At 25.8% G+C, this 27,981-nt stretch overlaps 3 protein-coding genes across 8 annotated transcripts; 2 read left to right on the forward strand and 1 right to left on the reverse strand.

Moving 5' to 3' along the window:
- The first annotated feature begins 1,087 nt into the window (after positions 1-1,087).
- LOC132928422 (transcriptional activator protein Pur-beta-B) lies at positions 1,088-14,047 on the forward strand. 4 transcript variants are annotated; one of them, XM_060993069.1, is made up of 8 exons: positions 1,088-1,363; positions 1,852-1,911; positions 2,238-2,273; positions 9,951-10,069; positions 10,228-10,330; positions 11,538-11,656; positions 11,741-11,980; positions 12,059-14,047. In XM_060993069.1, exons 1-8 carry the CDS (start codon positions 1,321-1,323, stop codon positions 12,212-12,214), a joined length of 876 nt encoding a protein of 291 aa, XP_060849052.1. In that variant the 5' UTR covers positions 1,088-1,320; the 3' UTR covers positions 12,215-14,047. The 4 variants fall into 4 exon arrangements, with proteins under 4 accessions (XP_060849052.1, XP_060849053.1, XP_060849054.1 ...); XM_060993070.1 differs by having other exon boundaries at positions 11,741-11,968; XM_060993071.1 differs by lacking the exon at positions 1,852-1,911 and having other exon boundaries at positions 1,093-1,363.
- A 2,780-nt stretch (positions 14,048-16,827) lies between these two features.
- Positions 16,828-21,713, forward strand: LOC132929904 (uncharacterized). 2 transcript variants are annotated; one of them, XM_060995535.1, is made up of 4 exons: positions 16,828-17,268; positions 18,246-18,331; positions 18,398-19,472; positions 21,438-21,713. In XM_060995535.1, the coding sequence occupies exons 1-3, from the start codon at positions 17,193-17,195 to the stop codon at positions 19,469-19,471; spliced, it is 1,236 nt and encodes a 411-aa protein (XP_060851518.1). In that variant the 5' UTR covers positions 16,828-17,192; the 3' UTR covers position 19,472; positions 21,438-21,713. The 2 variants fall into 2 exon arrangements, with proteins under 2 accessions (XP_060851518.1, XP_060851517.1); XM_060995534.1 differs by having other exon boundaries at positions 16,832-17,268; positions 21,455-21,713.
- A 33-nt stretch (positions 21,714-21,746) lies between these two features.
- On the reverse strand, positions 21,747-27,938 carry LOC132929903 (sedoheptulokinase-like). 2 transcript variants are annotated; one of them, XM_060995532.1, is made up of 7 exons: positions 27,470-27,938; positions 23,619-23,893; positions 23,276-23,541; positions 23,092-23,217; positions 22,889-23,026; positions 22,334-22,526; positions 21,747-22,047 (listed from the first exon to the last, which is right to left on the reverse strand). In XM_060995532.1, exons 1-7 carry the CDS (start codon positions 27,686-27,688, stop codon positions 21,849-21,851), a joined length of 1,416 nt encoding a protein of 471 aa, XP_060851515.1. In that variant the 5' UTR covers positions 27,689-27,938; the 3' UTR covers positions 21,747-21,848. The 2 variants fall into 2 exon arrangements, with proteins under 2 accessions (XP_060851515.1, XP_060851516.1); XM_060995533.1 differs by having other exon boundaries at positions 23,619-23,860; positions 27,470-27,934.
- Positions 27,939-27,981: the final 43 nt, after the last annotated feature.

Consider the following 27,981-nt stretch of genomic DNA (forward strand, 5'->3'; position numbering starts at 1 on the left):
ATTCATAAATTTATTAAATTATAAATTAACATTCAATATGTACCACTACCTACTTAAGATTTAATAAAATAGAATATATAGCTAGTATAGGTAGGTATTGTCTCTTACAGATGTACTCATGTATTGTTTTAAACAATAACACAAAATGAAGGCCAATAAAATGTATTCTACCATAGTACCATTGATTCAATGTTATATCAATTGACAAATAGCCATTAAAGATTATTGATTCTGCCAGAAAACAATGAAAATACACGTATACGATACACTAATAGCAATTAAATCTTGAAGCTGCTACTATTATTTTAGTGTAAAGGGAACAAAAATTCATCGATAAGCAGAAGTATAAATGTGATGCTCGAGTCATAGGCACAAATGACTGGGGGCTGGAGCTAAAACCAATTGAACATTTCAATCGAATTTTTTTGAATACGGTAAGCCAATTATAAAAAAAAATCAAAATTGTCTTTTCGTCTTTCCTCCACGCTGCGCGCCGCAGACGATTGAAGGCTACGGAGTACGAATTTACCGATCGAATGACCGGATCGGGTGCTGAATCGTGTATCGCTGTGGAGGGTAGGGTGATTATACCCACCACGGCCACCCGCGAGACGGCGCCGACGTCGTTACATAATATAATGTTACATTTTTGTATTATAACAATACGCAGACAGCAGCCTACACCGTACACTTGTGGTCAGGTGGCAAGTGGCAACTGGCAAGTGCGGCGCGCGCGAAAACGGTCGGTCTATTCTTTAACAGTCTTGCAGATGGCGCAGTGCGATCGCTGGTGTGCGCACGCACGCCGATGGTTCCTCAACGCCACAGATCAGCAGCTGATCGTCCGTACAAGGAACTTTCCGGCGCGTAAAAAAACAAAAATTGACGGTCAAAGAACGAGCGAAACGACGCGCGCGCGTTCAATGACAGCGGCCGTAGGTGGGGACTGGGGAGAGACCGAGAGACTGAGCGAGCGCTGACGCGCGCGCGCGCGCGATTCACGGGTTCTCGAGTGCCCCCGCCAGAGAGAGCGAGAGTGCGAGCCCGCCGACTGCTGACTGACGTGGGCCGGCGGCGGGTAGCGGGGAAACGACAAAAAATCGTTCGACCGGCTGTGCGTCGGTGGAGTCGTCGTCGTGTGTCGGTGTGCGCGTGTGTGTACGTATCCCTTGTGTTGGTGTGTGCAGTGGTGGTGCTTGAGCGTGCGAACGAGCGAGCGGACCAGAGGATCGCTCAGACGGGCGACGAGTGTGTGAACTGTGTGTGTGCGCGCCAGGTAGAGCGGGGCGGCGGTTTGTGTGACTGTGCGTTGTCGGGACGATGTCGGACCGAGAGAGCGGCGATGATCAGCCCCAGAGCCAAAGTGAGTTTGTTGTTTTAAATGCATCGCGTAAGCACCGGGACGTCGCGCGCGAAAAACCGTCGGCGGCGCGCGCGTACGACCCGCCGCTGTTTCCCGGGAGATAACGAATCCGCGAATCCAAGATGGCTGACCCTGAGCCGCCGCATCGGTGATACCCGGCCCGCATTCGGTGCACCGGTTTTGTTCCTCTCCCTGTACCGTTGACCGAAATTCCATTATCGCTCGCAACTCTCGTCCTGAGTCCGAGTGTCTGGTTATCCCTGTACCCTGTTTCCACGTATTGCGAATGCACACACACTCGTCACCCCCCCCTAACATATGTCGGTACATTTGACTCATTCCTTTTTTTTTTGTGTCGCGACAAAGTTGAAATAACAGCTAAAATAGGCGGCAAAAAACCACCCCCATCACCCCGGGGCGGTAGTTAAGTTCGTCGACTCCCGTCTCCTCCAAATAGGTAACGCACTAACGCGCCCTTTGTCTTGTAGGTATTGCCGGTCATCAAAATAACATGTCCTCCGGAGACGCGAGACTCAGTCGCAGACGAGGTATTTGTTTTTATCGTGTCGGATGACTGTCCCAGCATTTGACTGTTACCAGACGGTCACTGCTACGCTTACCCCTTACGAGCAGTGGTGTCATTTAAATTTTTTTTTTTAATATACATTTTTAACAGGCTATAAACTCTGTAGAATTTATTCATTTTCCAGGCCATAAATGTAATTAACATAATTGGATTTTAAATACTCAAATCTATATCTTACGTGGTCCACGTCATGACGCCACTGCTAACAATACTATATTGATGTACAAATAATAATTTACTACTACGGTAAATATCTAATGTGTTGGTTATTTTTATTTTTATTTCCAGGACAAGCTTCAAATGGAGCTACAGGTTCTGATTCTGGTAAGAATAATATTTCACAGTTACATCATTTTTATTTAATTGACGACTGTAAATTCTACTTTAGTACTAAGCGAGTTATCTTTATTAAAAGGTATTTTACAACTGACATTTTTTTATATTATGATAGTATGATATTGTGCCGTAATTATGGTTTTTTAATCATTAAGGGTATAATTTTAATTTGTACATTTAGGCTTAAATTAGTAAATATATTAAATAATTAAAAAAAAAATTTAGGTCGATTCGTGATTTATCCAATCTAGAACTTCAATATTTGTTGGAAAACTGAACAAATATTTTATTTTATATGTATTTCCTATATTGACTATATTAACTATCTAGGTTTGAGGTATAATTTACCGTTTAATAGTTTATCTATTGTATTATAGGTACCTCTACTTATTATTTATAATTAGTATAATATATTCCAATACTTATCAAATTATTTTAATATTATTATTTATTATTATGTTCTAAAATTGTGTTTTTAAATTATATATAATGAGCATAATTAAATATATCGTATTTTTGTTCTGAAATTTAATATTTAATTATAGTTATTTTTTAATGTATATACCTGCATAAAGTTTAGTATAGTATATAGTGTGTGTACATACATACTTATGAATCTTGATATTTCTAAATAATTTGCTCTCTGAGTAAACAATGTTTTTGCTTTACTGTCAATCCACTCTGTTTCTAAAAATGTTTCCCAAAGTTAAAAGTTTTTAATTTTTTATAAATAATTACATTTGATGTCATTGCAATAATTTCTGTAGTTTACAAATAAATCTAACAGTTTTTTATTGTATTTAATTATTATTAAGATATCTTGTTAAAATCATATCAAAAGAATTTGAATTATTATAGAATGCATTTTCTTAAAAATCCTCTAGACAAATCCTTGTTAAAGTAGTTAGTTATTACATTTTGATTGATAAGGAAATGTTCATTTTTATTTGAATGTCAGCAATGAACTTAAGATCTTTCATGGTTAATTGGTATGTTATTATCTACTATATTTTTGTTAAATTCTGCGGTAGATATGAGCAGAGCTGACTTATGGTATCAAATTAGACTCTTGACCATAGCAGCTGATTTTTATTGTCAAAATTTAAATATGACATTGTAGCTATTGCACATAAATGGTTTCTTGAACTTTCCTGAAAATAACTATGAAAACTAACATAAAAGTTCAATTTTTAAGTTAGTTATAGTAGAACACAAAAATGGGAGATACTAAACATATAATAACTAAGAGCAATAAAATACCTTGATCTGGCCCTGTATGTTGGTTAGAGCAGGGGTCGCGAACTAAAGCCAGCCATAATTTGTGTCTGTCTAAAGTATTCAAATCAAATCATTATGAAGTACAATAAAAACAATTAAAAATATTGTGTTACACTCTACATAATATCATGATAATTTTACTTTTAAGGAATAATTTTTTATTTTTAAGGCCCAAGGTAGTTTGTTTGGTGAGCTTTGAAATATTTAATTTTGTATCAATATAAAAATGTATTATTTAAATTTTTAGTTTATTATCAATTGAAAGCTGTAGCAAATTTTGATGGTTCTATAAATTATGGTTAACAGGCGTCTCAGTATAATTAAATATTTGTTTAATAATTTAGGTTATTATATTATAGTTCTGTAACTTCATTAATATTAATGTACCTACTTTCCTTTTATTAATGGTAATCATACCAAGTGCCTAAATAGAATTAATATTTTTATATCAAAGCTTAGTTATAAAATATTACGTTGACTCAACCAAATAAGTAAAAGTAAATAAATATTATTAAATAATAATCAAATCATTAAAAAATGTATGGGAAATGTTATAAAGTATTGAGTTAATGTTAAAAATAAATATTATTAACACAATCATAATTTGAAAAATGTATAGGTTGATCATTGTATTTAAGAACACAGAATAATCTAGTGTCCCAATCAGTTTTTGCTATTGTTATTCTTAAGTATTTTTAACATTCATATAAACTTGTAAATATTATTACAACTAAAACAATAAAACCTAAATTACAGTATTGGAAGTATAGTAATATAATAAAGGTAACATATTACATAATTTTGTTAGAATATTTTTCTGAATAAAATAAATGTGGTATTATTTTTGATACTTAATTTAAAAAATATTTTGCGTTGCATTTTCGGGTATTAAAAATTAAATAGCTAAACTTTTAAGCAGTGGTGACCAAGTACAACCGGCAGGCCAAATCTGGCTCGCAATCATTTATTAATCAGCCTGTCAAAGTAATTAAAATTAAAAAAATTATATATTCTAAAAATGTAATGATTATAAAATATTTTCTATGTCTTATCGTATTATCGTCAATTACATATATTTATACTTAATATTTATGTATAATTTTATAACATGCATTATAATAGTTAATAATTAAATTTATTAATATACCTATATTGAGATATGCCTAAAATAAAATATAGCATTCAATTCAAAGAAAAAGTTTAAATTCTTGGCTTGCTGAAAATTTTTTTAATTTTTTTATGGCTCTTGGTATAAAAAGTTTGGTCACCACTGCATTATAAAGTATAAAAAAATAATAATATTGTAAATATCAATTATGGATACATATTTACTTTTATTTAAAGCCATCGTAATTTAGTTTTCAATTTTTTTGACAACATAATTATTTATATTAAATGATAATTCTAAACCATTATACATGTAAAATTATATCATTTTTTGTTTAACTCATTGTTTAAAAATTAATCTATTTACTATTTCTAATTATATTGGTTAATATTTGATAAAATATCAGAAGTACCAATTTTCTTTATATTAACTAAATTATTTTCTTATTGAAAAGTAAAATAATTTCAATTCAATTATATTTAACAAGTAACTTAACAATTTTTTAAAGTTAGTCAACATTACTAAATTATTATTAAATTCATTAAAAATAATTATATAGATCCTAGATAATTTAGTTGTTTATATTAAATTTAAAAATCCTAAGTAAAATAACATAATATATTATCTTAAATCTTGTATTTAAATTACTTAATTATAACTAATAAATAATTTTGTCAAAAAAATAATTATTATGGCCTCATGGGTTATTTAGTTACTATATTAAATAAACAGTATTATTAATTTATTTTTATTTTTTTAGTTCTTAATTAAAAGCTAAACAAATTGTTTACAAACTTAGTTAATTTTACAAAAGATCAAAATTCTAGATATTTATAGAAATATAATACTTTTATAACAAACATAAGAATCAACTAAAAATTAAATTTGTATTCATTTTGATAATTCATATTCAAAATAAAAACTAGGTACAATTTGTCAAATTAAATTCTGAGTTAAATCAATTAATAGGTTGGCTTTATTGAACCAAGTAAATTACAATTCAGTAGTTGAACTAGTAGTAGTTCAAATCTAATAAGCTAGTACACTATAACATTTAACCATTTTACATTACATTGTCTAATATTTCTTGTACTATCGTCTATCAGCGAAAAAAAAAAAAATTTAGCAATGTATTAATTTGTAAAACATTACTCACTTTTTATAGTTGTACTTGGTATTAAAAAAAAATTTGGAAAGATAATCGTTTCTCACGTGATGTATAACATACAATGTACATTCTTCGTTCATTTTTGAGCCATTTATTTTATTTAACATTTATCTATCTATTATCTATGATTTCTTAATATTGTTACTCGGTAATAGCGCTTTTCATAAAACGAAATTTTATCATAACATTAAAATCATTAAATTAAACAATCATTTCTTTTTTTTTTATTCTAACAACTAAACTACATAATTTATTGTATTCGTATTTTTTATTAAATTTACACTGTTTCAATGCATTAATAATAAGGACATTAGTTTAACCCCATGTGATTATTTATGCAATTTGTGTATATGTATTTATTTGTGGATCACGTTTATCGTTCTGTATTTAAGCGGGTGGGGATGACTGACATAATATACTGAGTCATTCGGTCTTCCACAAGAGACGCGTCACCACAGTCAAAAGATTCGTAATTATTTCCAGGCACATGGTTGTGTATAGGAATGGTATAACACGGAACCAGCCACCAGTTGTTTTGTGATCAGTCGACGTCTTATGTTTTGGTGTAATTGTCGAGCTAAAGTAGTTGTCGATTTATAAAACTGGTGACCAGTGAATGTAATTTATGAATGGATATTTCTGCAAATGGGGCGAGTGGCGTTAGCGCTAGATATACTTCGGAAGATAATGCTAATTGGAATTATGGAAAAATATCACATTGGCAGTCATCCCTTGGTAATTTATTGGCTTTTATAAAAATAATTTAAAAGTTTCGTTATTATATTTTATTATTAAACGATAAATTTTTAATAATTAATAATACATTTTAATTGAAAATAAGCAAAAGTAACTAATTAGATTTAGATACATTGTTAAATGTGTATATTATTTATCATTGAATGCATAATTTAAATTTTAAAATGAAGAATTTGTCTACAAAATACACTTAACAATAGTAGTGAGTATTTACAATTGGTTCATTGACTGATGATCTAATCTTAATTTTTGTAAATAGTGAGGGTATTAAATATATACTGTTATTTAATTTTGTAAAATTAATTATACCAATAAATAATTTAATTTAATTAATATTGTCATAATATACCTGATTTATTAGAAATTCAACGTTTCACAAAGTATAATATAATTTATATTATAAATACTATGATGGTTGTTATCTTGTAGCTCTAGCTGTGATTTTGAACCTGAGGGTGGCCAAAAATAACTTGATGGTTTCATATTTTCATGTTATAATGACGTTATTGTATTATATTACTTAAAACATATAATGAAGTCAGAAACTTATACTTGTTTGATAGATGATTTTGAATTATACAACTTAAAAACATGAATAATAACATTATATGTATATTGTACGCAGTATTTAATACCTAAATATATTCGTGTGCTATTTTTAACTTTTTGGAAAGGTCAAATCGCGTTACTAAACAAAAAGATATTACGATTTGTAAAAGGTACTATAAATTTTAATGAAATCTGTATATATTTACGTCTATAGTTCGTAATTTTTAAATTATTACTTTTATTTAATTTTTTGACTATTAACTTTTTTTTATAACTTTAAAGTTATAGTTAACAATAATCGTTTAGATGAATTGGTTAACGATATAGAACGAAAAAGTATAAGTATTACAATAATAACTTATTAACTTATAATTTATAAATAATATAACTATATAAGTAATATAACTACAAGGACAGAACTATGTTTAAGCAAGGATACTTTTTCAATGATTATTATTGAAAATTAGGAAAACAATCGATGTACAGTGTATATTTTACACACATGTTAATATTCATTTGATAAAAAAAAAATCACCCTTTGATAATATCCCATGTTTAAGTATCTAAGGACGGAATAAAATGTATTTATTTTATTAGAATTCAGAGTAATTAGCACTGAAACGTATATCTAAATACATATTAATAAATTTTTTTAAATTTTAAATTGTAGAATTTAATCCGAGGGTTATGTTTTATTTTTTTTATGAATATATTGATATTTGTTTTTTGTAATATATACTTAGACTTTTTATTAAATTAATAGATATGTATAAATATTAAATATTATATATAATTATATTTGAAAATTGTGGATAATTATCACAAAATATTTTAGTAATAATTTTAGTTATGATTAGATATTACTAATACATGCATTTGTAATATATTATTTGGCCTATTTTATAAAATTTAGTTCTTCATTCTTATTAATTTCGAAAACTGCGATTACATTTTTAGTGGAACCGTTTTGTTTTTCCTTAAAATGTCAATCACCATTTAAAATGAAAGTGGTTTTCCCAGGGTTTTACCAATTATGTGAGTGTAATAAAATAATTACTCAACACTTAATTACTATATTATAATTAATAGCCATTGAAATTAAACTAATGAATAGGTACTAAAATTGCTGATTATAAACCTTTAATTTCGAATTAACTAATTAAATAATTGAAAAAATTCAGCGACGTATTTAGGAATTTTGCGCCCCAGATAAGAAAAACCCAGGTACCGTATTATATAAAAAATACTCTCAAAATGTACCGCCTGCCTCCCCCTAAATAGGTCTCTGCTTAAATTATTTAGAAATATATATTATATTGGTAGTCCATATCAACTACGAAGAGATCATGGCAGCTATCGCCAATAAGTACAAAATTATTTATTGTTATAATTTGAAGTACCTATTTCTTGATCTTGTTTTATCGTTTATAGTCATCTTTTGTCTTTAGCATAGTGCCCATTACTTTTGTCATTTAACAAAATTAAATGACAAAATTATTTTATAAAATCTATTCTTAAATTATTGTCATCTTCTATAGTCTCTGTTAATAGAAAACTAAATAATAAATAAGAATACATATTTATTATATTCGTTGCTTCCCTCAAGAATTATTTTGTTTGTATTTAGTTTTTTTTATTGAAATATCAGACCACATTTAATAGATCTAAGCCAGACCTAGTAAAATAAGAATGTAAGTGTATGGCTGGGGCTATCACGACGTTTTCTACGGCAAATTACATCTGTCATAAGTTACTCAAATATAAAACAATGAATATCGAATTCGACCAAAAATGCAGTGTAATAACGGCCACTTCTCGTAACATAGATGGTTTGTTTAAAATTATTTTACCATTAATTACTATGCACAAATACATGTATTAAAGTATACAAATGTCGACAAATTTTTTCATGATTTTGATTCATGTTATATATTTGTTGACAAATAATAGGTGAAGCTATACAATTTTTTTTATCGTTTATTATATTTCCTAACCTACTTAATCGTGAAATAAATAGTGACATTTTATTAAATACCAAATTTTCACTTACGTTTTAATGTATTATATGTATTTATCAAATTATGGGTTGTTAATATTATACGTTCAATACTTTAAATCGCGTCTACAACGAACTTATCAAAATAAAATTTAAAATTGTATGTAGTATCTAAAATATTAAAATAATTCATAATACCTAGGTACTTAATTATTTGTTTTTGGAAATTTGTTTGGTTATTAAACATTTTACGCCGTTTTTAACTTGTTGTGTACAAACCAAATGAAAAGTGATTTAAAAAAATCCCACTAAACGAGTATGTAAAATAAACTTAAAAAAATATAAATTATTTCTCGTGATGGTACTATTTACAGCCCTTAATGCGGCAAGTCAGCTGACGTGACCCACTTATTGAGCGCCCTGACCTAATCCCTACCAGTAGTGTTGTACTGTTGTTGCCATCCCCGAGTGTTGTACCCCTTTAGTCGTGTTGCTCCGCTGTTAATCTTTTGTTAGCGGAATATGACCTTAAATGTTTTTAGTTTTCGTTTTAATATTAACAAAAAATTATGTACGTTTATAAATCATTTGATTTAAGCTGACATTAAAATAAAATGCAAAACCGCGATAACGACTTCATTATGTCAGATATCGACAGAGAAATTATATTTGGTACAATATATCAATATCTACAATATCTTTTGTGAATTTTTTTTTTTTGTATTTGTGTAGATAATAATTATTCATAAAGTAATATTTGCTCAACTTAATACAAATTTATTCATTTACGTTAACTTTTTTTTAATATAGGTCAACAACAGCAAAGTAATGAGCAAGAACTGGCTACCAAAATGCTTCAAATACAATCAAAACGTTTTTACTTAGATGTTAAACAAAATAGAAGAGGAAAATTTATAAAAGTTGCTGAAGTAAGTATAAATATATATAATATAATTTGTCATTCAAGTTGAAAATCATTGTGTTTAAATAAGTTTTTAATTAAATTGAAACAAAATGTAGTGGTAGATAATTATTAAAAATGTGTTATAATGTATGTTAATTTTAATATTATTAAATATGTTTATAGATTGGAGCGGATGGTAGAAGAAGTCAAATCTTTTTGGCTTTGTCCACCGCGGCTGATTTCAGGGATCATCTTGGTACTTTCAGCGAGTTTTATTCACAATTAGGTAAATATTACTGATATTTTAAGTAATTAGTGAAATAATGAATATAATTAAATTGACAAAATATGTTCCGTAAGTCTTAAAAGTTAAAACTGAGCTCCCACTAAACATTTATTTTTTATAAACAGTATACATAATATTTAATCTTTATTTAAATCAAAATTAAAATAGAAATGATTTATTCACAATTAATTTTACTTTAAAACTGAAATTCTTTGTACTTATTTATCTATAGGTTTTATTAAAATGGTGAAAAAAGAAAAATATTTTTGTTACTTACCCATATACTGCATTATTGTTCAAAAAAATATATATTTTGTTTGTCTCAAAAATGATCAAAATATGCAGCTAAAATTTTTTTACTTGAAAAATAAATGTAAAATTTGTATAAAATGTTTTTTTTTTTATTTATTTAATTTTTATTTACAATCTGTTACATAAAATGAACAATAAGTAAAATAGATAATTGAATAAGTGGCTTGAGGAAAGGACAGATTTAAGAAGCCTTCCAGTGAAGACACTGTGTATAAAATGTTAGAAAATAAAAATTTCAAAAATAAGTCAGAAAAATTATTTAGTATTACAAATGTTTAAAGAAAACATATTTTCTCTGAATTCTGTTGTGTATTGACTTATGCACTATTGTTTGATATTTTAGGCATTATTAAACTCACAAAATAAAACTAAGTATTTGTATTTTTTGAATTATACTGAATTATGTAGGTTAGTCAATATAGTTGAATAGTAATTAGTAATATACCGAAAATAATAATCACAATACACATACTGATATTGTCAAGATTTTATTAAGTTTATAATATTAATTGTGTCCAATAACATAAATAATAAAATAACTATAGTCATATGTTGATAACAAGACTTTAAATTACTTATAGAAAGATAATCATAAAATTTATGTCAAGATATTTAGAAAATTCTTTTGAACATTATATCAACAAAATATTAGCCAATAAAATTATGATCATATATAGAGTTAAGAAAAATATGAAAAATGCAATATGCTATAAAATGTTCAATTGGTGTACTTTTTCTCTAAAATATGACTAAATATGCAAAATAAAATGTTGTATTAAAATTATTTACATCTTCACATAAATAATTTCCATCTTACCTAAAAGAATGTTACAAAAAACATGTGAATACTAGAAGTTCCGAACCCTATAAATTATAAATAATCATATTTGTACAGGACCGCCAAATTCAGATACCGTTCCTGAAGATGGAAAATTGAAGTCCGAAATGATGATTAAGGACAACCGTCGTTATTACTTAGACTTAAAGGAAAACGCACGTGGTAGATTTCTTCGTGTAAGTGAATATTTTTGTTTTTCTAAAATAAATTAACCAAATTAAGAATGTATGTATGATGCATGTTTTATGTTACCTTTTTAGGTCTCCCAGACCATAACTCGTGGTGGCCCGCGTTCTCAAGTTGCTATCCCAGCGCAAGGGATGATTGAGTTCCGTGATAATTTGACAGATCTACTAGATGAATTTGGTACAGATGATGGTGGCTTCAAAGGTGACTTGCCTGATGGACGTCACATGAGGGTTGATAACAAAAATTTTTATTTTGACGTTGGGCAAAATAATCGTGGCATTTACATGCGCATATCGGAGGTAACAACTACGGCAAGTCTAAATTATTCTTCATTAAACTATCTTATATGATTAAATTTAATTGTATACTAATATTAATTTAAATAATAGGTTAAAGGAAACTTTAGAACGGCAATCACTGTGCCAGAAAAGTCATGGTCCCGCTTCCGCGATTATTTCAGGGACTATTGTGAAAAGATGGCTGAGTGCAACGAAAAAAGTACTACAGCAACTTCAGTGCCAGCTGAAAGTGTCAGTCCACAATAAACCTCCATGTATAAAAAGTTATATAAAAAAAAAAATATATAATTAAATTTTTTTCACACACACTCATACAAACAAATGAAATTTAAAAAATATTTTAAATTAATTTAGCAGGTCTAACGAATAGTATAATATGACAAGGTGGTGGGGATGATATTCAATTCGTCCTATAGGAATGTGAATTTACTAAGGCATCTGATTTATGTTCTAATTGCACATGAGTTTACCAACTGATTGTACAATGTTAAAGTCTTTTCTAGCTTGTTGTTTAAGTGTTGTTCCATCTCATAATTTCTCCATTAGTGCAATATTTGTTGAACATTTATTTAAATTCTAGTAACTATACCAGATTGATGTTTTTGTTTTATATTTTATTATGAAAAATGTTGTTTAAATTTTATCCCAAAAGTTGACATTTATTTTGTTAATTATTTTTGTTTTAGCTTATTAATCATTCCAAAATTTATTCAGTTATATGTATTATTTATTATTTGACATTTTATAACAATGATTTCATTATTAATACTTTCGAGTTAACAGTAAATAATTTATTTTTTATTTATTTATTTTTTTTTTTTGCCTTTTCATGTAGTGCTTAAAATTTTTAGTATCTCGAGAGTACAAATATTAGACAAATTTTCCATAACATAAGAAAGTTTCAAAGTTAAAAACAATTAAAATATATACTATTATATAACCAATATTATATTATGTATATAATATAAATGTTTTATTTTGTGTTAGACATTCAAAGAAAATATTATGTGTTTATTAGGTTTAAAGAAAAAAAAACAATTTTATGTATGTCAGCTTTATGTGTACCTATTTTATTTACAGATCTTTTTTCTAGTCTATTAAAATTTAAAATATTTATTCTATCAAAAAAATTATAATTTAATGTTACTAATTAAGATTTTTTCACGTACTTAAAATTTTATTTTGGAAAAAAATTTCTAATGAATTGTTAAAGTTTGTTGGGTGTGAATAGTGAAGAGAGGACATTGTCCTGAGTGGTCTGTGATTTTGAAAGTAGAACAATTGGAAATTATATATATTTTTCTCTGTTATGTTTGGTTCTTTATCATGTTGGGCACGCGTTACACATATAAAAAATTGATATGCTCAAAGCGGTTATCTATTTTTTTTCAGTCAATTAGAAAAGATTTATGGGAATGTTAAGTTAAAGGATGCAAACACACTGCCATTCTAAATTTTCCCAAATTAAACAATTTCTTTTTAGTTATTACTTTGTTAACATTTCATATTATATTGCATAATCGTGGAAAAATCTAGCAAATTTTAAATTTATACTATGTTAAATAATTTAAAATATTTGTAAATTAAAAGTATTTATTAGATAACAAATTAAAAATTACTTTTCCCACTTGAAGATTAATTGTATTTTATCTCACATGCAATAGTACCTTAATTATATTATATATTATATTCCTTGTTGATTGTTTTAGATTTTTTTTTTTTACTTTATAAATATTTATTTTTCCGTTTGTACTTGTTTTGTACAAAATTTGTTACCAGATTATTATGATTTTGTATAAAACAAGTCACATTATCTGTGTCTGGAGCAAATAAAGTAATTGTAACGTGAAAAGACATTTGGACTTGAACTTTTCATTGTACCAATTATTTCCTTTATCATAAAAAAAAAAAATAAATAACAAGTTTTCTTGAATATCAATTTTGTCCTAATATTTATTTACAGAGTAATTATTTATTTTATTTTTTTTAATATAAGCTATAATAAACTAAATTTATTCTGTGAAATTATGTTTGAGTTTTTGAAAAATTTAACCACAAAATAAATATCCAATGTATTTATTTATTATTTAAATGTTTTTAACCTCAATCCTTTGAATATACATAATACATATATGCGTAATTGTGAATATTTTTTGGTCATTATTAATTTAATATTATAATATGAAATATTATGAGTATCTTTCTGTTAAAGTTATTTAACAGATTTAGACAAATCAAACTTGAATTACATTAATTTGTCAAGATCTACAATTTACAAATAAATATTGGTAATTGACAAGAATCAAAAGCAATTTAAAAATGCCAGAAGTTAGTCATGATGAAGCACCCTTAGTAATTAGGATGGCCATTCATAGACATTATTGGTTTAAGAACTTGAGTCCCAATTTTCACATGGAAGTTCATCATTTGTGTTACTGGTAAAAGTATTAATTTAAATTTTCAATTTTTTTTTTTTTGTTTATAAAGCTACTAATGCTTATCATCATATAGTTAATAGTTATCTTTCATAATTCAATGTAAACAGACAGGTGCATCATTTTTAGAAGAAGGTGCAGGGTGTACATTTCCACAAACATTTTAAAACGCCTTATTTACACTTTACAGTATGTACTATGTACATATAATACATTTGGTATATAAAAAATTAATGGTTATAGGTCAAGTTCAAACTTTTTGTCCTTAATTTCATAAAATTTAAAATCTGGCCACCTAATAGCTTAGTAGATAAATTTACTTTCCACAGTTAAAAAGGGGAAAGTAAACGGCTATACCATAGAAAAGAATTACTAAACATATTTAATAATATTTTTATATTGCCATCAAAGTTATTTATTTCACTATTAATAGTAATATAGCAAATTAAATTAATTTTTGTCTAAAATATTGTATACACAAAATAAAATAACAAACCTACGTTAAAAGTTTCAAGTATACGCTAATAATTTTAAATTACAAATTTACAATAATGTAACTAAAATAATTTTTTTCATTTTAATTTGAACTTAAAATTTCTATAAAAAAAAAACTATTTATAAACTATTTGGTCATAGTATGAAAAAATACTATGATTTTAATGGATTTCGTCAATATTCTTACTAAATATGCTTAAAAATAAATACGTTGATTTTATGTTTATTTACTATATTTTTAATTTTTAAATGTAAATAATATGTGCCTGGAATTGTATGGTTTCAGTATGAACTTAGAACTACCTTCTTATAAAGAAACTTGTAAACATTTTTTAGAACTTAGAAAAAGAAAAGTTTTTATGAACTTCCAACTACTTGAAAGTTTTTGCGATATTGTCAAAATTTTGACTTCAAATGCATATAAAAAATAATTGTGCATATGCTTTTTTAATATTTTTATACAAATACAAGAATAACTTTTGTGAGATCTTTTGTTACATAATTTTTTTTTTTATTCAGTGAACAATTTATTACGTTTGACGTTTAACGTTTGAAGAAAAAAATATTAAAACATTTCCATCTTCCATGCCTCAAATAGAGAAGAAAAATATGAATTTTATCGTTTGGACAAAATGATAATACAAACATTTGGTGAAAATTTTAAGTGTACCTATAGTTATTTGTTTTCAAGTTGCATAAAAAAACAAAAACGATTTTGTCAAAAATTGGTTTTGCGAAAAAATTTCCGAATTTTTTAATTGTATTATTTGTATTTGCTGATTATAAAAATAAGTATTCAGAATTTTAAAATTTGACTTCTTTTATTACATACTAGAACCAAATTGATATCCAAAACGACCAAAACCACTGCCATTTTTGAAAATCTAACCATACAATTTATCGCATATTCATCCAAAAAAAAATCATGATAAAATCAATAATATTATTGATATTCATCGTTCCGCTCAGAATCTAAAATATTTTTATGATTATTTGAATTTAAAATTTTTATGAAATTCTATAAAAATGTGAAAATTTGGAAATTATGGTTTTTTTTTTTTTTTAATATTAATACCTAAGATTTGAAAATATAATAAACGGTATTTTAACATAGACCTATAAATATATATATATATATGTACTTATAGGTCTATGTTTTCTAAAGACGAGCAACGTAGTGCACATGATCATTCATAATCGCGTGGACGGATTGTATTATTTGTATTGTGCTTCAGTAGGTTGCTACTATATACATGGGTTGGGCAGTATCTTCGATACAAATATGTAGCGAGTATTTCATAAAATAATTTTATCGAAAAATACTCGATACTTTAATGTGACACTTTGAAAAAATAATTTTATGAATCCATAATTTAATTGCAGTACAACTTGTACGAAACCTATTAGCCATATTAAGTTATATCTGTATATCACTGGCAGGATTTATTGATGTTATTTAACAATTGACTTATTATAATATATTAATACTTAAACTTAACTAATATTTGGAATTTTAAAGTTAAATGCATTTGTCTAAATTCATAACCTGCCTAATTGTGTATAAATAAACTTTAAAAAAAATCCTATGTATCACCGGCTATTACTAATTTTTTCAAATTTATGTAGTATTGGGTATCGAGTATCTAAATATTTAAAATGTAAGTAGCGAGTATCTCGATACTTCAAATCCAAGTATCTAGTATCTTGCCCATTCCTGACTATATATTTATTAAATTTGAATACATTTATTTTGGAAAAATTATTTTGTGAAACAAAAACTAGTAATAGTTGTTAGACGTATAACTAATTAAAAACTGGCGGGGAATAATATTGACTACATATCGTCTTTTCCATGCACCGCGGAAATTCCTTCAAATCAAGGTGGATATATATATCCACCTTGCTTCAAATCTTCGCTAGCAGCTGATAAATGGTATCAAACATTAAAATATCGGTTATTTTTCCGCGACGTCTGAATTTCCGATTCAAATTCAAATTAAATATCAATCATATTCATGTATGTAATACAAAAAATTATTATCCTCCATTATCTATGTACATAAACTATTTAGGTACAGCTGTATACTAACGGAATTTTTACTTTTAATTTTTAAAGTTTTATCAATTTAACATTTAACTGTCAAGTGTTGAATTTTGAATTTTGATGTTATTGAATACTTGAATGTTGTCACTTTTGCCACAGAATTTCCTCTACTAATCGATCTTTTGTTGGATTTTTCTAAATCCTTCTGTTTTTTAATTTGCGTGTACATTAATAGATTTAAAGTTTTAAAATGAACAAAGAAAGGCGCGTTGGCCGTCGTAGTGTGGTACAAAATCTTGTTAAACTTACTCCCGAATATGATAATGGTAAGTACTAAGTAGTATAATATAATTCTGTACCTATTTATTACTTTTTATTTTAAACGTAATATTATTTATAACTCATTCTATGTTATATAAATTGTTTTATGAACTTAAAGCATCATATTATTTAATAGTTGTATTTTATAGAATTATGCTTGTCAAAGTTATTTAAATGAAGTAACATGTTTATTGCTATCTTTGTTTATCATGTTTATGAGAATGATAGCCGATAGTTAATTTAAAATAAACATGATATTGGTTACTTTATTAAATACAAAATAATTACATGTTACATATAAGTCCTAGAACTGGGGATAACTAATTACTCGCAACATTATGACTGTGACAAAGTCCGTGAACATTAGGATAATAATCAGTCAAGAACTGAATACTTGGTTAGGTTACATACATTATAATATACTAAGTATGATAATATAGTTTATTGAAATAATGTAATAACTATAGTCGGGTTACCTACAATTTACAAACAAATATATATTTTTTGTTCCATCATATTTTATTCAATATAATCTCTACACTATATTAATAAATTAATTGATCTAATGTAATGTAGCTATGTAAAATAATATAAATAACATTTAAACAAAGTAAATTTTTATTTTTAAAAATTGTTATGGTTAAACATTTTTATTTTGCATATTATAGTATAAATATTGTTGTTTGATAAACACATTAATAATTACTGTGCTGATGTCATCCTCAACTATAATGACGTATAATATACATAATACTTGATATATATCACCAGAGGTGTCCAATATTGTTTTCTTGTTCATTAATATCAATATTTTTTTACTGGATTATTTATCTATTTTATAATATTATTAAAGATAATGAATGATTTAAAAAATTGTATTAATTCTTAAAATTAAGAATTTTAATTTTTAATTATAAATATCACCACATAATTTAAGTATATGTAAAATTAAATACTTTATGTCTTTATTTGTATTCTTTAGAAGAAAAAGTATCAGTGGGACCAAAAAAAGCTTTATTTGATGATGATACATTTGTTATGAAACGTACATTGAAGCCATTACATGAGGTATATACAAATATTTATATACAGCATAAAAATAAAAATAATAAGTATATTTCTATTTATTTTCAGATTAACAATTTTCAATTTACTTCATCAAAATCTAAAAGTCATGATAAACTTTATACAGAAAATACTTTTGACATACCTAAATCTACATACATGGATATGTTTAATAACCATAATAAAATTCCATTATCTCCACCTAGTAGAATCAAACTTCTTGAATCATCAATGGGAAAATCTCGCCAAAAGCCTTATGAACCTGTATTGCAATCAAAAGAACTTTTTAACACCCTAATTGACTCACCTTGTACTAAATATGAAAAGGTACAATTTAACAATGCATTATCATCTGCCTCTAAATATTTATTAAATCGCCATTTAGAATCTGTCCAAAAAAATGCAGACATATTTAATGTTTCAATACCTGATGTAAATTTGACTCCTGTCTATGAAAATAATTCTAATAAACTCATAACTCCAAGTTTAATAGACTTAAGTGTTACTCTGAAGCCAGACATATGTCAGTCTCTTAGCCAAAGTCAAACATCAAATCTACCTTTACTAGATGAAGTAATGAAAAATGAAGAAGTTGATGATACTTGCAAAACTCAAACATCAAATATGCCTTTATTAGTTGAAGAAATTGAAGAATTAAAAAACAAAGAAATTGATGATATTCGCCAAACTCAAACATTAAATCTATCATTATTAGTTGAAGATATTGAGGAATTGAAAAAAAAAGAAATTGATGATATTCGCCAAACTAAATTGCAATGTTGTAATTTAATGAAGACCCGGTTCAAAGAAATTGAACTAGAAATTGAAAAACATTTTGGCATTATGGAAAATAAAGTTAATGAAAACTATGATAAATTGCTAAAAAAAGTTCAGGATGGAAATAATGACAGTGAGTCACAAACATCAAATATTACTGCAGAAACAGTGAAGGAAAAAAATTATACTAGAATGACTGGTGCATATGGAATTTTCAATAATTTAAATAAAGATTGCAGTTTTTTGAAAACTCCTAAGACTAAAGGCAAAACTCGAGAAGAAATGTTAAATAAAGGAGTTTTGACACCATGTACAATGTCATTTGTTTTACAAGAACAATTAATGCACCTGAATAGCAGTTCTTAAGGTAATATTATATATTATTAAAAGCTCATATTGTTACCATTAGTTCTAAATTACTACTTAGAGGTAATATTTTGTAATTTTATGACTTAAGATAATTAGTTTTATCATAATTTCTTATCAGACTTACTGCATAAAAAGTACAAATAATTTTTGGTAGTTCCTACCTTTCAAGTACTGTGCTTTAGTTTATTTTGTTTTAAACTAACTAAATTTAGTGATCAATAGATCATCATAAGTAGGGCTAGGGACTTCTAGGAGTTTGCATGTTTTTCAATAATCATTAAAAACATAGCTAAGTAATATAGAAATTTATTTCATGGTAATACGAGTTCATATTTAAAATTTATAGTTGCATATTTTGCATATTTGGCCATTTTTTAATTATAAGTGCATATTTGAGCATTTTTAATATGAAAATGGTAGTTTTATAATTAAATAAATATTTTATACAAACAATTTTAAATTTAGATCGATTTCCTAGACCAGAAATATTAATTTTATGGTTTTATATATATATAAATATATATAAAATTAGTATTGTTGTTTTTCTCGCCGAACGCTCCCATTGTTATTTATGGACTATGGCTTTAATGGTATACTTCACAAGTGATTCCGATAGGCGATAATATTACCAAAATAACATTCTATGAAATTATGAAATTATGACAATTATTTATTATGACAAGTTTTTTTACTATAAATTAAAATTTTATTAATTATGTATTCATATTAAAATAAAAAGGTTTTTATTAAATACTGTTATTTATTTTTTTTAGTGCATATTTTAATAGCATATTTGGTAATTTTTAAAGGCATAAATGCATACATATTTTAAGGTTTTTTAGGGAATGAAGTCCCTAGCCCTAATCATAAGTATAATTCTATAAATAAAAATTTTCAATATTTTTGTAAACTGATCAATCAAACTTTTCATCATGGCACTAATTTGTATAGCATACTATGTCAAAATTGTTCTTATGAGAGTATTAAATCTATTTTGATTAATACCATTATCATCATTATTTAAAAAAAAGCATAGCGAAGCAGGTTGTCCAATTGTTTAGGCTTACTTTATACCCATAGCTCACTATTTTAGTATAAATAATACATATAATATATGTTACCAGTTATATTAACATTTGGATAATGTCGATATTAACTATGTTTTTTGGATAATGTCAATTGTGGATGATAATTTTGTTATAAGTTTATAATGTTATATAAAATGCTATACAATATATGACACTGATTTGTAGTTAGCCTGTTTTTGAACGTAATATTTGCTAGTGCAACTTTTAAGTGTTAATTTTTTATTTAAATAAAATAAAAACAAAAACAGAATTTTATCAATCATTCGTGAAACTTTTGTCCAAAATATTAGTAGATGATATAGAATAAAAAATATTTAAATATAATAAATAAATTGAAAGGCGGCATTAAATCTTATATATAATATTTCAAGAAATAATTTAAAATATAAAATAAAGTACTCAATTCAATGTTGTATCATTTGTAGATAACTCATTAAAAATAAATTCAAATTGTTTAATAGTAATATAATAATATAATATAATATTTTATTATGTCTTTTATGGTAATTACTAATTATCTCAAATATATTTAATATTATTAATAATTTAAACTATTTAAAGTTATTTTATCTCATGCATGATACATGTTTATAGTTGTTCAGACATTATCCAAAAGTTCTTGGTTAATATCATATTATCTGGTTAATATTAACATTACTTGTAAAATATGTATTTGTATTTATTATAATATATTACTTTAAAAATTATTATTTGAATAAAAACAATATAGTGAGACACTTTGACAGTATTTTCAAATATTATTAAAAATAATAAAAATTTAATGAATATTGTCACAAATTAAAATTTCAGAGCTATTATGAAGTATAATAGTGTAAATTGTATTTAATTTTAATATATTTTATGTATATATTTAGTTTACTTTCTGTTTCAGAATTTGACCTGTGAATAATCCAAAAGATAAAACTAACATTATTAAAAGAACTTAATTTGTTAGTCTTCAATTTTTATTTTTATTGTGACGTTTAATTATTTTTATACAACAATTCAAGTATTTAATATAATTTTATTTTTAATGTTAATAATATTTTTTTTTTTTTTATATATTATTATTATTTTTACACATAAATTAATATTATAGTTGCCATGATGACTGCAATATTGTAGTGTTAAATACATTTTTGAATTGATAATTCCATGTTGTACATCTATAAATATACCAAACATTTCTTTTCTGTTCTTATGTATTTTATGTATAATGTGTATAATTATTATAATATATATAATTTAATGAACACTTTTAATTATAAAATAAATTTTAATATTTATTAACTAAATAAATAAGGATTATTCTTCAATAACGCTAAAGCAACACCAAAAGCGGAATCTTCTGGCATTTTTACAATTAGTGGGAGATTAAAACAATGTTCTATTTCTTTTTTTATGATATGATTTCTAGTTATGACTGATCCTGATCCTATGATTCTTTGAATTCCAGCTTTCAACAACATTTCTCTTGGCATCATTCTAAATTTAAATAAATTAATCTTTATGATTTTATGTTATTATTGCATTCAAGACCCTAACTATAACCATTGATTATAAATACTATTTATAATCAATGCCGTAACCGACAAAAATTACAGGGGGAAGGGGTCCAACATTTTTTTAAATATAAATACTGAAAATGTATAGCTAATAAGCTGTACTCACCACTAAAATTTTACTAATTTTAAAAATGTTGGGAGGGTCCGGACCCCCAGTCATGGCCTTGAATGCATTGTTTTAAAATAATTTAATAATATATACTAACTTAAGTAAATTATTAATAAGTCCTTTGCAAAAACCTGAAAACAGTTCTGATAATGTGAGGTTATTATTTGTAACATTCATTAATGAACCAAAGGTTGTTGGATCATGTCTTTCACCAAAAATTAAAGGGTTTACTATCAGAGGTGTCGAATTTTCATCAGGTGATAACTGTAACAATCGATTCCACAGTTCATCTGAAATAAAATTAATATATAATTATTACTTATACATGTGTTAATAAAATATAATATTTTAATATTTAGTAAATAGTTAAACAATATATTATACATATCACATATGTATCAATAGCAGGAGTTAAAAGTATATTGTCAAAAAACATCATAACTGTAACAAGTTTAATAGGATTAAAAAAAAATCTTTCACAGTATAAATCAGCTTTTTATTTTTGGTTATAGTGTTTAAAAATAAAAAGCCATGGTTTTATCTGGCTACAAGGTAATTATAAATTGATTTTCAAAACCTAATTTTAAGGTATGAATTTAATATAATGCTATTGAGTATTGATCAATAAATATGTATTAATATTTTAAATTACCTTCAGTTATAGTCAATCCAAGAACAGATACCCAGCTAAGTACAGATTTAACAAAAAAGTCTAAGACATTTCCGCCATTCAAAGAAGCTGCTACTGCCAAGAATTGATTTTCGAAATATGGAAAATATTCAATACCATCTAATCTAACATAATACAATAAATTACAATAATATTATTCAAAATACTAATTATTTTTAATTTACCGCATTGTGTCTCAATTGTTTTGGCTACAAATGCAACTTGAGCAGAAGTCGAAATGTTTATAACAGCATCTGTCATTGCTGTTAATGTGGCTATTACTGAACATTGTAAATCACCAAGAGCAACACCTTAATGGTAATTTAATTAAATACACATATTATAATTTTTTAAATGTTAATCATTTACCAACTACTGCGCCTTTTGGTATATGATAAATTGTTTCATATAATGTCCCGACATTTATTCCAGGCTGTACAACTGATGGTAATAGATGAACTGGAAAATTTGCTTCAATTAGAATATCTGTATTCCAGGAACAGTCAATTACATCAAAATATCCCCAACTTGCTGCGTTGTGAGTAGACATGACTGGTTTTCCTTGATTACAAAGTATTGATACAATTAAATCTTGAATTGTGCCACATTGCTTAAAATTACTCAATATTTCTGGTCTAAAATTGATGTATAAAAATATTTGTATTCTATTAAATAATAATATTCAACCTCTTGTTGCTCTTATTAAACTTACTGATTTTCTTTTAACCAAAAAATGGTATTACATCCATAACCTGAGTATGCCTTTAAATGAGAACGAGGTTTCGGCAGCTTAGTCAAAAATTTTAAATCTGTACGTGCATCTTGCCATGTGTATAAATTAGATACCAATTTCTCTGTTTCATTTGTGAACTCACTATCCCAAAATGTTTGTACAAATTGTTCATTCCAAAACACTATTCCATGCATTTGACCACAAATACCGATCGCTTTTACCTTATCAGAATCAGATAGTTGGTCAATTTTTATCTAGATAATTATTCAAATAAAAAATACTCAAGTGATATTTTAATTTATGGATTAAATAACTATTCACCTTAATTATAACTATAAATATGAATGTATGTACTTCCATTATAACAAATATATAATACTTGGTTGAAATTATAGTATTGAATTTGTTAGGTACCTGAGTATTTTTTATATTGAATAATTTATATTTTCTAGGATTGTAAGATATACAGAATGATTCATCAAGGATACACAATACACACACTCTCTTTTTTTTAATAATATATTAAGTTTTTCTAAATTTATTTTTGGTATTTTCAAATAAATTTAAAAACCTTAATTTTAAATTCTTGAGAATTTTTATGTTACTTAAAAATTATTGAGTAAAATAAATATTATCCTATTTTCTTTAATTTTTTTTTTTATTATTATTATTATTATTATTATAACGTATCCAAATCAAAATTTGATCTAGTAGTTTTTGAGTTATTTTACATATGTACTAAGAAGTCCATGTTAATGGGTTTTTAAAGATATGGGGACCATGATAATTTTAAAATTTTAGTAATTTAAACTAGTTTATATAGGTCTATGGATTAATCTAACAATATTATTAATTTATACATTTTATTTTTAAATGATGCATGTTCCCTCTTAGGCACAGTCAACTATTCTTTGTACTTCATAGTTGGTTTTATCTATAATATGAAAATATTCTTTAAAATTAACTCTGTCTATGATTGTATTAAATTATGAACGATCTTAATAGTTTCTCTACCTAAGCTAAAAAAATTGATCCTACAATAAATATCAATAAACAAGACTGTAGCCAGAATTTTTTTTTTTTGGGGGGGGGGGGGGGTGGGAGTTAGAGTATAAATATGTCATATTATACAAGTTTTAAATATTTTAGGTATTTAAACCTATTCAATATCATTTCAAGAAAAAATTTCGGAGGGGGGTCTGAACCCTGAAACCCTCCCCCTGGCTACACCCTTGTCAATAAATGCCAGTTAATGATATTTACCAGGAGTTGCTCCCTTACTACTTTTTCCTACACTTTTAATGGCTCTAACTTACTTCCTGTAGGTACTGAAATTTCTGATTTGAATTTTACTTTTACTCTTTCTGTCTGTTCTTTTGCCCACATTGATAAGGTTACCTGCAAAGCTCTTTAAGTAGTGGGTTTCATTTCATTAAAAGAATATCTGGAGTATCAACAAACTATCTCTCTGAATTTTTTGTATGGTGCACTTGTTAGAGTTAGATCAATATTGTTGAGTAGGTATAGTGCAGTTATATGAGACCCTCAGACAGCTGATGGGTGTAAACTACCTACTTCAGAGGGTACAGGGTAAGTTCTTAAGCTTTATGAATATGTCTAGAACATAGATTACAATTCTTATGAATAAACTCGTTTTCTCCATCTTCTTAACGGTGTTTGTTCGATGCACCCGCAATATTTAAGTATTTTCCATACTGAACTAAGGTTAGCCAACAATGATCCGTAATTTCTTGTTTAATATTTAAGTTTTTATTTATTATTGTATTAATAATAATATTTATAATGTATAAGAATGATTCAAGAATAATAAATACTAGACCTGATATTACATCTATTTTATGTTTAATAAACTATTTTTAAGGATTATAATCTTTAATTTAAGATATAAAATTATTTTAATAATTGAAAACTTTTGAATTAGAACATAAAAATGTTCAAATAAATTATAACCACTGAATAACTTACAGTAAAAAAAAAAAGATTTTTATTAGAAGGAAAACACAAGTTTGAATCACCACAAGATATTCCTGAAGTAGTACAATGTACAAAAATACAAGACTTTGAAAATATAAAAAATATTAGAAATTGAATAAGTTCATTATTAGAGAAAAAATAGGAGCATAGGGTTGGGAGTGAGCATATTGGGTGAATAATGATAACCCTGTGCATAAGTATTAGAAATTATTTGTAGGCTATAATTTACATTAATATAAAAAAGATAAGTTTACTATAGTCTATATATTATTTAAATTAAAATGTATTTTAAATAATTCATGATGACTATAGCTAAAATGTATCTGAATACAAAATACTTATAACCAAAGCTCGATCTTAAAAGCACTAAAAATAACTATAATATGGGGTATTATAAAATTATATGTATAAACATTAAACAATAAGAAGTTGAAATAAATAAAACGTTTTGGAAGGCGATTTCTTATAGAAAATTTGATCTAGTTTGTACTATGAAAATGTCAAAATACTCTTAATATTTTTCAAGATAACCTGAAAAACAAACAAAATTAAGGAAAAACGGGATATTATACTCAAAATCCTATTTAACAAAATTGATTTTGTATTTTTGGTGAAATAATTTGAAAAATTAATAATCGTAGCTACTTTCTCTATAGAAATGTTGAAATGTTCCCCGAATGGGCCGAATGTTTATGTTGATATTTATTTGTTGTGTTATTTATAGACATTAGACATTTTTTATTATTATTTAAAAATATTTAATGTACATAGTAACAATTTGTTTTTATAAAATTTATACTTAGAACTAAAAAAAATCGTAAAATCCTCAATTTTTTTAAATAAAAATGTTTGATACTCCAATAATAGGCAATAGTCCAATAGGTACCAAAGATTTGATAATTTAATTATTTTAATACAAGGTTCCATAAAAATGTTTCTTAAAAGATTTACTAAAAACATTGAGTGTACCAGTTATAATATGTAATCGTCTGTAGTTTAAATTTTGACGAAATTGGATATTTATGCGTAAAATAACAATATCTTATTAAACGATTTTTTTGTTCTTCTGTTTTAATTCAAAAAGTATAAATGCATAACATTCCACTGATAAAGTGTTGATAAAATTTTTAGGCTCAATCAAAAACCTTAAAAAATTCATAAAAAATACTAGGAAGTTGTTATTTTAGCAATTTAAAAATGTTTAATATATACAGACACGGTTTGTTTATTTGTTTAATTTGTATAGCTAACGCTTGAAAATGGTTTATTTACTTTCCTACTTTTAATGTAACTTCCATTAGTCCTTACTAAATAATAATATAATTTTAATAAGCTAAAATTGAACGACTGAGAAAAAACATTAGTTAATATCTAAAATACGCAACAATCCAACATTATACAACTATATTTTGTTATAAAATAAATGCATATAACTTATTCTATTACTTATATGTACATCAGTATAATATATTATATTTATTACCTATGTATTACTTACTATCTGTATTCTATAATTATTATTTATTACCAAATACTATTGAATTCGATTATTCGATCATTCAAGCCCTGTTTATATAACAGCATAGAATGTCTTTGAATGAATTGTAAAATAGTAGGTATCTATAAAAACAATGTTACCTATTCCGTATTTGAATAATTTCCTAATATGTGTAGTTATATTAATATATTACCTATATATAATATAAAATATAATAATATATTATATTATAGTATTAAACCGTATACTATATATATTTTTTCAACATACAATATATTATTGATATACCTATCTATGTATATAGGTATATAGTTCGATTTTTTATTTAAATATTTACCTTTTCCATAATTTTTCCTGGTGACTTAAAACATTCTCGCATTGCTTTCAAAATTTTGACAACATCTTGCTCATCACCATTTTGATGACTAGGATTAATTTTTGCTTTGGTTGGGACCGATTTCGCATAAACAGATTTTGAAGTCCAGCTGTCTAAAAGTGAAATTTTTACTGAACTTGTTCCTATGTCTATTCCTAGTATTAATTTTTCGAAATCCATAATGTAAAATTAATATAAAATAATAACTTTGATGGTAATCAACTTATTATTTGTGTACAAATAATAAATGTTTTTTAACACGATACTAATATTTAATTTTATTAATATAAAAATATATTAACATTAGAACCAACTATATGTCTATTTATATGTAAGTAGTAAGTGCAGTGAAGTGAACTATACGTACGCCGAATATTAAATTAAAACTATATAGTTGGGTTGTTTGTTTGAAATGTTTGTACATAAACATAATAATATGTAGTTTATCATACGAACTACAATATCACTATATC

Source organism: Rhopalosiphum padi, chromosome 4, assembly GCF_020882245.1.
Source record: "Rhopalosiphum padi isolate XX-2018 chromosome 4, ASM2088224v1, whole genome shotgun sequence".
NCBI classification, from domain to species: Eukaryota; Metazoa; Arthropoda; class Insecta; order Hemiptera; family Aphididae; genus Rhopalosiphum; species Rhopalosiphum padi.